The 14,131-nt window shown below is 43.8% G+C and overlaps 1 protein-coding gene and 1 long non-coding RNA gene across 3 annotated transcripts in view; one reads left to right on the top strand and one right to left on the bottom strand.

Moving 5' to 3' along the window:
• The window catches only part of kcnd3 (potassium voltage-gated channel, Shal-related subfamily, member 3), a 410,316-nt gene extending 406,113 nt beyond the window's left edge, over positions 1 to 4,203 (bottom strand). The window contains exons 1-2 of one of the 2 annotated variants that reach the window (XM_043716375.1): positions 3,795 to 4,203; positions 1,113 to 2,284 (exon numbers count right to left, since the gene is read on the bottom strand). In XM_043716375.1, the coding sequence (XP_043572310.1) occupies positions 1,113 to 2,224 (1,112 nt within the window). In that variant the 5' untranslated portion in view covers positions 2,225 to 2,284; positions 3,795 to 4,203. Of the gene's footprint in view, positions 1 to 1,112; positions 2,285 to 3,040; positions 3,130 to 3,794 lie in introns of those variants that run through there. The other variant, XM_043716374.1, reaches the window with a different exon arrangement.
• Positions 3,079 to 7,711, top strand: LOC122563043. Its single transcript, XR_006315473.1, has 2 exons — positions 3,079 to 3,166; positions 7,456 to 7,711. It is a non-coding gene; the product is annotated as an uncharacterized LOC122563043 (long non-coding RNA).
• Positions 7,712 to 14,131: the final 6,420 nt, after the last annotated feature.

The raw sequence follows: 14,131 nt of genomic DNA on the forward strand, positions 1-14,131 counted from the left end.
AAAGATTGCCGACAGCGAGAATGACAGCGTAAAAAGCGTGGGACAACCGCCGCTCCCAGAAATGTCCCAAGCGTCCAGTAATTTGTAGAGATATGAGGAGGGCGGTATTTCAGCACCATGGACAGAGGCGTTCATCAGCATTGAGCGCGGCAGCACTCAGCCACCAAGCCGCCTTGTAAACACTTTACTGCTATTACTCCAACGAATAAACCTTAAGGCCATTAACCCAGGAAGTCTTAAAAAATACACGTTTGTTTTTGTGAGTTCTATTATGGAAAACTCGGTCAGATTACATTCACAGTCTTGTCTTTCCTTAGACCAAAACAATGAAGGATAATGCATCGCCTGGTTGCAGTTTGCAGAGTGACTTCCTAAAGCAGAAATCACGCTTCTCCCCTGCCCCGTCTGAAATTCCTTCTTGAGGAAATGAAATACTGCAGTTGGTGATAAAATAAATAAGACTCTCCAGGGATGGCGTCTAATCTGTTGCCTCGCAGTGAAAGCGTGCAGTAACTAAGGAAAGTGACTGTTAACTACCACAGTGTTAAGTACAATTCAGGGTCTGCCACTCGATGAGACATTCCCACTCACTCCATCGCACACACTGCTTGTGAATTAAACTTTCTGCTCCCCTGCTTGACAAAAATTAATATCTGGGGCTGCTTCTCTGTCTCCGCGTGAAATGCAGCGGCTACTGGCAATGCCTGGTACTCCTTAGAAAACGGGATTAAACAAAGTTAATTCCGAGAATGTAATTATAGACGTCCAGGCTGTTCATCAAATCATGCAGGTTCAATGCCTAATCTGGAGCTGAAACGATATTTAATTAATCCCTTTTCTACTTTCAATGTTTTGCCCTACACTACTAAATTAAAAAAGGCGATGTTATCATCTATTAATTTGAGATTACTTTGAAAAGTGAATGCCGAAGGGGGCGAGTCTTGTTTTAAAAAATCCACTTTTTTGGCTAATGACTTTACTCAAGTATTCAGGTAAAGCAGTCCTCGCACTCAGACATAGGGAGAGTTTGGGACTCTGTGAGTTAACCTTTATCAGAATAAAGAGGAGGGGAGAGGGTGTGTGTATCAGAGAGTAAACACCTTTGGACTTACCCCAGAGTTGTCATGGTGACAATGGTGTACCAGAAGGAGGCGGGGATGCTTGTAAACTTGCTATGAGTTGATCCTTTCTCCGCATAGAACATCACAGTGGCAAAGATGATGATGGCCATGGTGAGGGAGAAGAGGAGGAATCCAAGTTCAGAGGCACAGCTCTTCAAAGTGTAGCCGAGGATCCTCAGGCCTTGGGAATGGCGAGAAAACTTGAAAATCCGGAACACGCGAAACACCCTGAGGGTGACGAAGGCACCACTCACGTCTTCGTTGTTGGTCATCACCAGGCCAATGTAATAAGGCATGATGGCCACCACATCAATGATGCTCATCACGCTCCTCATGAACCGGTAGCGGCTGGGGGCAGCGAAAAGCCGGAGGAGGTATTCGACCGTGAAGATCATCACACAGGCCGTGTCCAGGCAGAAAAAAGCCACCACGTACCTCTCCCCGCAGGGCAGGTCCTTGACATCGCCAGGGCCAATTCCACAGGGCACCGTCTCCACCACATTGGTGATCACTGACACTGCAATGAAGAAGCCAGTCACATAATAGAAGACTAACGCTAAGGTGCTGGTGTGGGGGTTTTCAAAGGCTCTCCACATGGTCTGGCGACAGGTTCTGGATGGAAGATTGCCTTCCGCTTTGTTCTCTGAGTCACTATCATCCATCAATCTCTCAGCATTCTCCCTCTTCCTGTCCTTGTACTCTTCATAGCAGCAGTCCCCAATAATCTCCGGGATGATGCCAAAGAAAGCCAACTCTTCGTCATAGGCTGAGATGCACTCATGCCTTGGGTAGTGCAACTTGCCCGTCCTGTAAAAATTCAACACGTTCCTGAAGATGTCGGGGTCCCGGTCAAAGAAATACTCCTTGCTTTCTTCATGGAAGAAGAACTCTTTCTCGGTGCTGCCCAATAAGGTGTCTGGGAATCTCTCCAAGGTGTTTTTCCAAGTTTGGAAGCGCCTGCCGCTCACATTGAGGATGATGAGCTCGTCCTGTTTCTTATTCTTGTCTCCAGGGGCAAGGGGCATGGGACAGTTGGCCACTGGCATCCATCCTATGGCAGCAGCTCGGGCAAAGGGCAACCAGGCCGCAACCCCAGCTGCCATGGTGAGTCCGGGCTGGGTTGGCTACAGTGGGCAGCACCTTCTTTTGGCACCCGGCAACATCTGCAAGAGAAAAGCATAGAGTGGTTTGCAGGAACAGGGGGACCGGTATTCATCAGCACATCTCACTCAGACATTGTTACTCTGTCAAACTCTCCCTGGCTTCAGAGTCCTCTGGCAGGATCAGCAGATGAACTGCAAAAAAACATTCATAAACCAGCCCAGAATCAATACAGATACCCCCACCCTCTTGGCAAACAGATTCCTAGTGAATGTTGTGGCCGATCTTACCCCTGTTATTGGGGGGATGTATTGAGGGAGAGGGAGAGGGAGAGGGAAAGGGCGGGAGAGAGTGAAAAAGGGAGGGAGAGGGAAAGGGAGAAAGAGAAGGAAGGAGGACAGAGAGTGAGGGGGAGAGGGAGAGGGAGAGGAACGTTCTTTTCCCGGAAGGGCTGGGTGTCTTTTTACTGTCCCACTGTCAGCTGTGGTGTATTTGAAGGACACCCCATTGATGGAAGAGGAAACTGGCTGGGAAGGTGATTGAGAAGGTCCGACGCGGGGATTATTTTAGACCGGACAAAGGGATTCTCTCAATAAAAACAACCAACAATTTAAAAAAAGCCCATCAGACGTGAGGAAAGAGCAACATCATCGTACAACGACCTAATTTCTTAGACATTTAAAATAAATCCGCAAGCCCAGTTTAAACTTGCAGCGGGGTCCCCATGCAGGGGAAGTGAGAAAGTTTAGAGAAGAGCATTTAATCCCCCCACCCCTCCCTCCCTCCCTCCCTCCCGGGCAGGGTACCCAGCCACTTACCTCGGCAGCAACAGCAAGACTCCAAGTCCTGCTGACAAGGACAATCCTTCTTCTTCCAGAGGAGAGAAAGAATCCGAAAATAACAACGGGAACAAAAAGAGACCGACCTCCTCCTGAAAGCGACAGGTAAATCCCGCAGTAGCGAAGCAGGCGAGTGGAGATTGGGAAGTCTGGAGGGCACGGACTGAGCTCCCTCAGCCTGGCTGTTATTAGCTCACTGCATCCCCAGCTTCTCTCTCTCTCTCTCTCCGTCTCTTTTCCCTCACAGGGCTCTGGGAATGAGCTTTCACCTTTTGTTATTAGTATTTGTAAATGTTTGACTCCCCCCTCTCTCTCACTCTCTCTCTCTCCCTGTCTGTCTGCCTACTATAAATGGCAGTGGGTATAATAGGCGGGTCAGGCTGGTGATGACATGTTTCAGCTCAGATGATGATGAACAGTGCTCTCTCTCTCTCTGTGTCTCTGGGCACTGGCGGTGTTTCTAAACCTGAAGACGTAGTATGACAGAGGGAGAGAGAGAGAACGGGGGAGCGATACAGTCTTTACAAAGCACAACGTGTTAAACTAATTGTCTGGTCTAGAATCCAGCCCGCACCCTCTCTGCACGTTGCATTGTCTTCAGAGAAACCGAGTGACGCGAGGATCCCTCATGGGTTAACCTCAAATAAGGCAAGTCTCAGCAAGAAGATGCAACAGCCCGGGGCCCAGGCGAGATGCAGAGGGGAAGGGAGATAAGAGAGTGGTTTAAACTGACCTTCACGGGGCCCGTGTTACAGCGAGCTGGCCCTTTTCTGGGTGCGGGGAGAGGGAGGGTTGCACTGAGCTAGAGGGGCACGGTGTTCCTCCAGCGACAAGTTTGCCCCCCGGAACGGTTCAGAGAGAAATGATTGCAGGCAGTTTCTGAAGACGCTGCGTCTGGACAAGCGATTACTTGCACGTGTCTCCTATTTGAGAACGAAAGCGTCTCTATCCGCGATGAGAAAGGTTAAGCTTGAATACATGGCATCTCCCCACCTTTACCTCTTGTCCACTCCAGTGCAAGACCTGTCCCCGTTATGTTATTGACTGTAGTACTGTGTCCAGAGACCCTCCAGCTCTCTCTCTCTCTCTCTCCTCCCACCCCGCCCCATGTTTGTGTGTGTCTGTCTGAAGTGGGGAGGTTGTATTGATTTGTAAGGGGGTTTTGATGGGGGGGGGGGGGAGAGCATTGTTTCTAGTTTTGCAAAAACGATAGGAACAAGCAGATATCACACAGGGCACTAGAGATTCACCACCGAGTCTACCCCCACCTCTCTGTACACACTGCCCCTAACACTACCACTTCAGATTCCCCACAAGACCATAGGACACAGGAGTGGAAGTAAGGCTATTCGATAAACTGTAGCGTGCTTTCTTTTTAAAAATAATGTCACAGATAAGGTCAGAAACTTTCTTAGGCAAAGCAAAACAATTCAGAGACGAGCGATTAACGCAGGGGAACGTGTAAGAGCAGTGTTGGAAATCTGCAATAAATTGGCTAAGTGTTGGAAGCAGGTCAGGGGTTAAGCCGCAGTGAGGACTTCCCGTCAACAGGTATTTAGTTAGCTCACTGTTTAACCTTCTCTTTTAATGTCTGGTCAATACCAAGTGCTGAATAGTAGGGTAGAGGACGGGCTGGAGTCATTGCAATAGCTGGCTGTTTTAATTTTGTTTGGCAGGGTCGAGAGGGGCTATCATGTGTTGCTGGATTGAGTTAATTAACTTTTTTTTATTGTAACGGATGAATTGTGAGCGATTCCTTCTACATAGCCAGATGGCGCAGCTCCTTTCAAACGCTATAGCCGAACTCTCCCCTGTGTCGGCTCTTGTTAAAATGATAATCCCGAACATAGTTGAATTCTCCCGGCTTTCTCCGTGCTATCTCACCCTCTCACTTCTCAAATTTTCCAAATGGTTTCCAAACTCGTGAGCAAGACACTCAACGCGAAAAAAAAAGTAACTGGTAATCGATTGGAAGTAAATACAGTAGAAAGGGATTTGTTCAGGGAGAGAGGTCTAAAGAGAGATTGGATTGCTTAGGGCTTTATTCACTGAGTTCAGAAGAATGAGGAGGAATGTCATGAAAAGCTCATTCTGACAGGGGTTAGCGCGGGAACCAGAGAGTCCAGAACTAGGGGTCACAGCCCCAGGGTGTAGAGGTGGGCCATTGAGGATTGAGATGAGGAGAAATGTCTTCACCCAGAGAGTGGGGAGCCTGTGGAATCCTCTGCCACAGAAACATTGAATATTTTCAAGGATTTAGATGTTGTACTTAGGGCTAAAGAGATCGTAAGACCATAACACATATGAACATTTAGCCCATCGAGTCTGCTCCACCATTCAATCATGGCTGATAGGTTTCTCTACCCCATTCTCTGACTCTCTCCTCTTAACACTCTTGACCTATCTATCTCAGTCTCAAATGTAGTCAATGACCTGCCTCCACAGCCTCCCTTGGCAAAGAAGGGGATCAAAGGCTTTGGGGTAAAAATGAGAACAGGGACTGAATGGGATGATCAGCCAAGATCATATTGAATGACAGAGCAGGCTCAAAGGGCCGAATGGCCTCCTGTTTCTATAAGAGCATATTTTACAGATGATTGGTAGCATTGTTTATAACCGATCATTAATATTGGCTGCTAATTGTATGTTTGGAAACCTTAATATTGAGGGGAGAGACTGACTGGAAATGTCTTTTGGTTCTGATGAATTACTTCCACATATGACAGCTCAGTCAAAGTTATGGAAATATGCTGGGCCACTAATGTGTAACATTAAACTCATTTCAAAGATCTGGGGGAAATAAATGATTCTGGGAATGTAAATGAGAGTGATAACTTTCAGAGCCGGTGTAGTGATGCAGCATTAATGTAAACTGCTTCTCTTTTAAGTATTTCAGAATCTAGTACTATTTGCATACATTTTATTAGAAGCTTAAGTTTAATGCAATAACTCATCATTCAACCTGTTCAGATGCATGACTACCTAGTTGCATTTTGAGTTAAACATTTTGTTTTCAAGATTTTCTTCATTGTAACTGAAACACAGCCCCAGTGATCACTGAAATGGTGATGGGGGAATGGTGTCTGGGCTGGGATTGGGCAGTGACAGAGTCAATCACTGATTTCCAGACTGGCCATGAGATGGCCAAGGTGCTGGATTAGCTGTGTAACAGGTAACCCTGGGTAATCATTGCCTCCATACAGACCATACTGAAAGGTCCCTCCACATTTTAATTTTGCAAACTAATGGTCCCTGTCACAGAATCATAGAGTGTGGGAAGTATTTATTTAAAACAATTGGATCTGCTGAATGGATAATGAGGGGCTCTTGTGGTATAGTGTTAATGTCTCTATCTCTGGGCCAGGAGGCCTGGGTTTGAGTGCTAACCTTCTCCAGAGGAATGCAGTAACATGTTGATTAGAAAATATCTCCAAATAATCTGTCTTAATGCAGGTTTCGACTCCCTCAGCAAGATAATGTTTTGAGCTAAATGGAGCAAATCCAACAGTTCAGCCAATGACTCCATCTTGATCAATGCTGAAGACTAGTAACTCCTGAAATGTGCTGCTGAAAATCAGCCGCCAGCAACTCTTAAAGAAATTTCAAGAAACCCTGCCTCCTTTATAATATTGGACTTTCAATATACAGAACAACCGAAAATCAATTATCTGAAATTCGGATTATCAGAACAAGATCTCAAGGTCCTTGTACATGCATTTCAATTGAAAACAAGAAAATTCTATTCCTCATCAATTTAATGCATCATTTTGTAAATTTGAACAGGAATATAGATGCAAGTATGATTTGATAAATAATTAACTTCAAATATATACTTGAGACATGACGTTAGAGTTAAGTCTGACACTTTTTATTAAAACGACTCTCTGATACTTATTTTCCCAGAGGACAAAGATTTGTGACTGTGGACACGCAAGAACAACATACGTGCAAGCCCGAGCTGTGCGCTTTAACAGCAAGATTTCCTCTCAACATTGACTCACTCCGTTTTGCAAACCCAACAATATTTTTTACTCAGCTCATTCTCCGGAGGGTTAAGTCAAAAAATGCGCTTGCACTTTTCATTTCTGTTGCTTTTTCCTCTTGTTATCCCATGACAACTTTTTTTTTAACCAAGCAAAAAGTAGTTCAATATCTTTCAGCTGACAAGAAAATTTAATATCACTTTTTTTTTGATGGGACAGAGCAAAGCATAGTGAATTAGCACACGTGAAAATAACAGGAGGACAACTTGATGGGAGGAAACGTGGGGAAAACATTACCTCCCCCCATATAATAATTGAGATGACAGAAACTGAAGTTAACGAGAAAATCTTTCCTCTCTCTTGTGTTCCCCCTGTATTTTGCACCTTTCTCTCTCTCTCTCTCTCTCTAAGGGCTTGATGGTCACTGAGGAGGGAGGGACAACACTTGGTTGGTCTGGACAGCAGGACGACAGCGAACAGGAAGATGCCAGCTGCTGTCGAGGACTGGGATAAAACCGAGGAAAATGTCAGCGAAAAATTCCACCAACTTCAGTCAAACTTTCACTACAAAGTGATTTTATTTGTAAAATATCATGGATGTTTAAGCAATATCCAGCGTTTGTACACATTTTATTGATTGAATGAAATAAAAACTCTGTAAACATAACTATGTAAAAAAGTATGTTCAGTATTGTTTCCTTTGTTTACAATCAGATCAGTTATCCGAACAATCAATTATCCGAAGAACATATTCCCCACCTTTCTCGTTCGGATAATCGAGGTTGTTCTGTATCTTGGACAAGGTGCCATAGAACAGGCCCATGATGAAAATCAGTGAGTGTTGATTCAGCAATCAGTTAGCAGAATGAACTGAAAGATAGCCATTAAACAGAGTGCAGGTTCAATGCATTTTTCGGTACCATCTCCTCCTTATCTTGTGGGAGCTGACATAAGTATCACAGAATGATTATGGCAGATCATCAGTGACTACATCTTGTCATAGTGGCATATCATGACAGGGGGGCTGTTATGGCATACTGGCAGTGTTCCCTGCTTTTGGATTCATGTCCCACGTGCCCTGGGAATGTCCATATGTTTCCAAGCTAGTTGATTAAACTCCTTTTTGTTATTTTATTCACGGGATGTAGGCATCGCTGGCAGTGCCATCACTAATTGCCCAAAGGCCAGATAGGAGTCAACTACATTGCTGTGGGTCAGGAGTCACATGTAGGTTGGAAGCTTCCTTCCCTAAAGGACATTAGTGAACCAGATGGGTTTTTTTCCAACAGTGGTTTCATGGTCATCAGTAGTCTCTCAAGTCCAGAGTTTAATTGAATTAAAATTCCATCAACTGCTTTGGCGAGATTCAAGTCCAGAACATTACCTGGGTCTCTGGATTAACAGTAAGGCGATAATACCACTGCACCATCATCTCCTCTGTCTGCAAGCTTATGTCCCTTGTTTTAATCTAGCAAATTTAGGAGAAAGTGAGGTCTGCAGATGCTGGAGATCAGAGCTGAAAATGTGTTGCTGGAAAAGCGCAGCAGGTCAGGCAGCATCCAAGGAACAGGAGAATCGACGTTTCGGGCATAAGCCCTTCTTCAGGAGCAGAAGCAATTCCTGAAGAAGGGCTTATGCCCGAAACGTCGATTCTCCTGTTCCTTGGATGCTGCCTGACCTGCTGCGCTTTTCCAGCAACACATTTTCAGCTCTAGCAAATTTAGGCTGTACCCAGTCCAAGGCCAAATAAACCATCCCATGGTGATGTGCTCAAAACTAAACACAGAGACTCCAGATGGATCTAATCAGAGCTTTATATAACTGACAGGTAGAGATGATTGCAATTCAGAAAAGGGGGATTTGAAAAAGATATGATAAAGGATTTAGTTCTAAACCAATCTGTATAAAAACGTCATGCAGAATCATTATTCAGTGCCTAAAGGAGCCAACACCATCTGTGGAATAGTTGAAGCAATGGATTATATCAAACATTTTATTTTTGCATCGAATACAGGTACATGTGGCTGAAACAAAGGGAAAGTAAAAAAGACCCAGAGGGGAGTTGAGGAGAATTTTAATTTCCACAGCAGGTTGTTATTATCTGGAAGGCAATGATGGAAGTTTAGTTGGAAGCAGATCCAATCATAGTTTTCAAAAGAAAACTGGATAAATAGTTAAAGGGGTGAAACTTTCAGGGTGTTGACAAAAAGGGCAAGAGTGTTGGTCTAATTGGAGAGAAGAGCTAACACTGGTAGTAGGGCCAAATGGCCACTGAATGATGTAATAAATGAAAATAGGAAACCATACACTTTGGATCTATAAAAGATATTTAGTAAATGAGACAGCAGACTTTCAAAGAGACTTCAAAATTTGGGATTAAGAATCTAATGGATCCATGAATCCATTGTCAATTGTCAGAAAAACCATCTGGTTCACTAATGTCCTTTAGGGAAGGATCTGCCATCCTTGCCTGATTTGGCCTCCAGATCCATAACAATGTGGCTGACTTTTAACTGCCCTCTGGGCAATTAGGGATGGGCAATACATGCTGGCTGAGCCAGGGGTGACTGCCTCCCATGAATGAATTAAAAAAAAGACTTCTAATATACATTTAAGGAACATCATCATCTCTGCCTGGTTCAGCATTTATTGTCATTGCTAGTTGCCCTTGAGAAGGTGGTTGTGAGCTGTCATCTTTAACCGCTGCACCCCATGTGGTATGGATACACCCACCATGTCAGGAAGGGATTTTCCGAATTTTGACCCAGTGTCAGTGAACAAACAGCAATATATTTCCAACTCAGCATGGTGAATGGCTTAGAGAGAAACTTGCAGGTGTGGTGTTCCATGTATCTGCTGCCCTTGTCCTTTTAGAGGGTAGTGGCTGTGGGTTTGGAAAGTGCTGCCTGAGGATCTTTGCTGAATTTCTGTAGTGCATCTTGTACATAGTACACACTGTTGCTACTGAGTACCTATGGTGGATGTGGGAGGGAGTGGATGTTTGTTGATGTGATGCCAATCAAGTGGGCTGCTTTGTCTGGATAGTGTTGAGCTTCTCGGGTGTTGTTGGAATTGCACTCATCAAGGCAACTGGTGGGTCAGAGTTGAGTTAGTTGCTGCAGGATTCCTAGCTTCTGACCTGCTCTTGTGACCGCATTATTTAAATGATTCGTCCAGTCAGTTTCTGGTCGATGGTATCTTCCAGGATATTGACTGTAGGCTTTTAGTGATGGTAACATCATTGAATATCAAGTGCCAGTGTTTAGATAGTCTTTTATTGGAGATAATCAGTGCCTGGCATTTGTGTAGTGTGAGTATTTGTCAGCCCAAACCTGGATTTTGTCCAGATCTTGCTGCATTTGAACAATATCTTGCTGCATTTGAACACGGACTGTTTCAGTATCTGAGGAATCACAAATGATGCTGAACATTGTGCAATCTTAGACAAGCATCCTCACATCTGACCTTATGATGGAGGGAAGGTTAATGATGAAGCAGCTGGAGATTGTTGGGCCTAGGACACTAGCCTGAGGAACTCCTATAGAGATGTCTTAGAGCTGAGATGACTGACCTCCAACAAAGTCTCCTGTGTGTCAGGATGACTCCAGCCAGCAGAAACTTATCCCCCAGTTCTGCTTGACTCTAAACTTTGCTGGAGTGCATTTTGATGCCATATTTGGTGCAATGACTGCCTTGATGTCAAGGACTGTCACACTGCCCTCACCTCTGGAATTCAGCTCTATTCTCTATGTTTGAATCAAGGCTGTAGTTGTAGTGATTGTAATGAGATCAGCCAGGTACACCTCATAGAATGTGGGTTCCCTGATTTGGGCTGTTAATCTGGTCTAGTCGGGAGCCCTGGTTGACGGCTAAAAACAGGAGCGTCAGAGGTTCTGTTCATTCTGATTCTGAGGGAGCTGGAGCAGTATGAAGGACTCTCCATATATAAGTAAAGGGTCACTGGATGACGGGATACCAGCCTCTGTTGAATTATTACAGTGATGGTGTCAGGAGCTGAGTGGCCCTAGCATAACCCAAATTGGGTGTCACTGAGCAGGTTATTGCTGAGCAGGCAGCTGCTTGATAGCACCTCCCTCACTTTACTGAGGATCTACAGTAGACTGATGGGGTGGTAATTGGCCAGATTGGATTTGTTCTGCTTTTTAAATACAGGAGGTACCTGGGCATTTTTCGGCATTATCAGGTAGATGCCAATGTTGTAACTGTACTGGAACAGCTTGGTGAAGGGAGTGGCAAGTTCTCGAGCACAAGTCTATTGCATGAAATTTGTCAGGGTCTATAGCCTTTGCAGCATCCATTACCTCCAAGTGTTTCTTGATATTACATGGAGTGTGCTGATGACTAGCATCTGTGATGCTGGGGACAACTGGAGGAGGCCAAGATAGATCATCCACTCAGCACTTTTGGCTGAAGATTGTTGCAAATGCTTCAGCCTTATGCTTTATGCTGATGTGCTGGGCATTTCCACCATTGAGTATGGGGATATTTGTGGAGACTCTTCCTCCAGTGAGTTGTTTAATTGTTCACCACCAATCACGACTGGACAAGGCAGGACTGCAGAGCTTAGATCTGATCCATTGGCTGTTGGATCGCTTAACTCTGTCTATCACTTGCTGCTTCGCACGTAAGTTGTCCTGTTTGGTAGCTTTGCCATGTTGACACCTCATGTTTGGGCAGGCCGAGTACTACTCCTGGCCTGGCCTTCAGCAGTCTTCATGAGGCAATCTAGATACATCAATCATTAAATATCATGAACAGGTACAGAAAGCAATCAAAATGTCTGGTCTTTATGTTCAGAGGACTGGATTACAATGTGGTATGCTTTATCTTTACAAAACCTTTCAGTACTGTGGGTTGTTCTGCACACAAAACCTTCAAACGGATATATTGCACTTGGAATGACTATAGGATTGATGCACTGGAATAAAAGCAAAATACTACAAATGTTCAAAATCAGAAATGAAAACAAAGTGCACAGAAACTCTGCAGGTCTGACAATACATAGAGCATACTTTGGAGGGAATTACAGATTTATTGTTTCAAGTCCAATATGATTTCTTTTGCTCTTGTTAATTCTGTTTATTTGTGTAGATTCTTCAAATTATAAACTTGTTCTTCAGTGTACAGGCACCAGTAGGCACATATTTTTTTAGAAAAGGTTTTATATTAAAAATTACTAAGGAACTGTCTAATGTATGCTAATCAAACTACTAAATAGTTAGATATATATTTTAGTCATTTTCTGTGATTTTAAATCTAAAATTTTAAATAAGGACTAGATGTGCTTATTAAAGCAGCATCATTTTTACTGATAATCTCAATTATTTTACCATTCTTAAATGCGTCTACGAACATATTTTAATACAAAGAGAAAAGCAAAACAAAATTACATTCCCACAGCCTGTATAATTGCACTGGTCCAGAATTTAATGCTTGATATTAATAGAAAATAAAGTCTTGCATTTGTGTAGCATCTCTCACAACATCCCTAAGTACTTTACAACAATTAAATGCTTATTTTGAAGTATAGGTGTTAATGTAAAGTAACATCTATAATTCAAATGAAGCAATTTTGTGCAGGCCTGAAGTATATCTCAAGTAATGTAGTGGCCACACATTTGCACAAAGGATGTTCTCACTAACAACAATGCACTAATACCAGATATGTTTCCTTCATATTGATTGAAGGTGAGATGTTGACCAGGACACTAATGATAATTCCCATGCTGTTCTGAAACAATACCATAGCACCCTGAGAGGACAGGCAGGGGCCTTAGGTTAATATCACATCTGAAAGACTGCACTGAAACATCAGCCTTGATTTTTTTATACTGGAGAGCGACTTTAAAAAAATCCTTTTCGACTGAGAGGCAAGAATCATGAAAACATAAGAATGCCCCCAACTGAGCAATGGTTAATGCTCAGTTGCACAGACTTTAATCTGAAATGTGATAGTGCTACAGTGACAATGTCACAACCCCCAGGCTAACACTGGGGACAACTGTTCCTATTCCATGATGACCACTAGTGTAATTTAAATTCAATTAATGACTCAGGAATTGAAAACTAGTCTCAGTAACAATGACAATGCCAGCCATCATTGATTGTTCTAAAAAGCCTATCTGGTTTGCCTATACCCACAGGGGAAAGATATCTACCGTTCTTACTATATTGGGCCTATCTGTGACTCCAATAACGTGGTTGACTTTTAATTGGTCTGTGAGCCACTCAGTTTGAGAGCACTACATATGTGCCACAGATCCTAGCCTTGACAGTGATGGCCATTTCCCATGAAATTGCAGCAATCAGAACAAGGGCCAGGTGGATCTTATTGACTATGAGATCCCTGACTAGGGTTGTTAACCTGGGCCAGTCAGGGAGCTCTGGCTGACAGATACAAACTGGGGATTCAGAGACTCTCCTCATTCTAGGGACTGTCTCTGAGCTGGCTGGTCAGAACTCATGGACTGTGCATAGCTACATAAAGGGGGACTTGGGATACCAGCCTCTGTGCAGTCATTTCAGAAGTAATCAAAAGAAAACACAAACATACTTTGGAATCTCCTTTTTGAATACAAAAGGGAAATTCAACCCTTTTCCTAAACCTTTGAGGTGGTTTTACCAAGTAATAACCCCTGTTCCTAAAAAAATCCTGATCCCTAATGACTTCTTTTCCCCTAACAACTCCCTGTTCCCTAATAACTTCCCATTCTCTAACAATTCCCTGTTCCCTAACAACTCCGTGCTGCCTAACAACTTCCTGTTCCCTAATGACTCCCTGTTCTCTAATGACTCCCGTTCCTGAAAAACCTCCTGTTGCTTAATGACTCTGTGTTCCCTAACAATCCCCTGTTCCCTAACAATCCCCTGTTTCCTAACAATCCCCTGTTCCCTGATGATCCCCTGTTCCCTAACAGTTCCTTGTTCCCAAACTACTCTCTAAACGATGTTTGTTCCCTTGTTGTTGTTTCTGCTTGACAGATGCTCTCTGCTTTGACCTGACCTGGACAGCTAAAGAGTTGTGAACCATAAGGACTGCTCAAAACAAAGCAGAGGTAGTAACATC

This window comes from Chiloscyllium plagiosum, chromosome 26 (assembly GCF_004010195.1).
Source record: "Chiloscyllium plagiosum isolate BGI_BamShark_2017 chromosome 26, ASM401019v2, whole genome shotgun sequence".
Taxonomy (NCBI): domain Eukaryota; kingdom Metazoa; phylum Chordata; class Chondrichthyes; order Orectolobiformes; family Hemiscylliidae; genus Chiloscyllium; species Chiloscyllium plagiosum.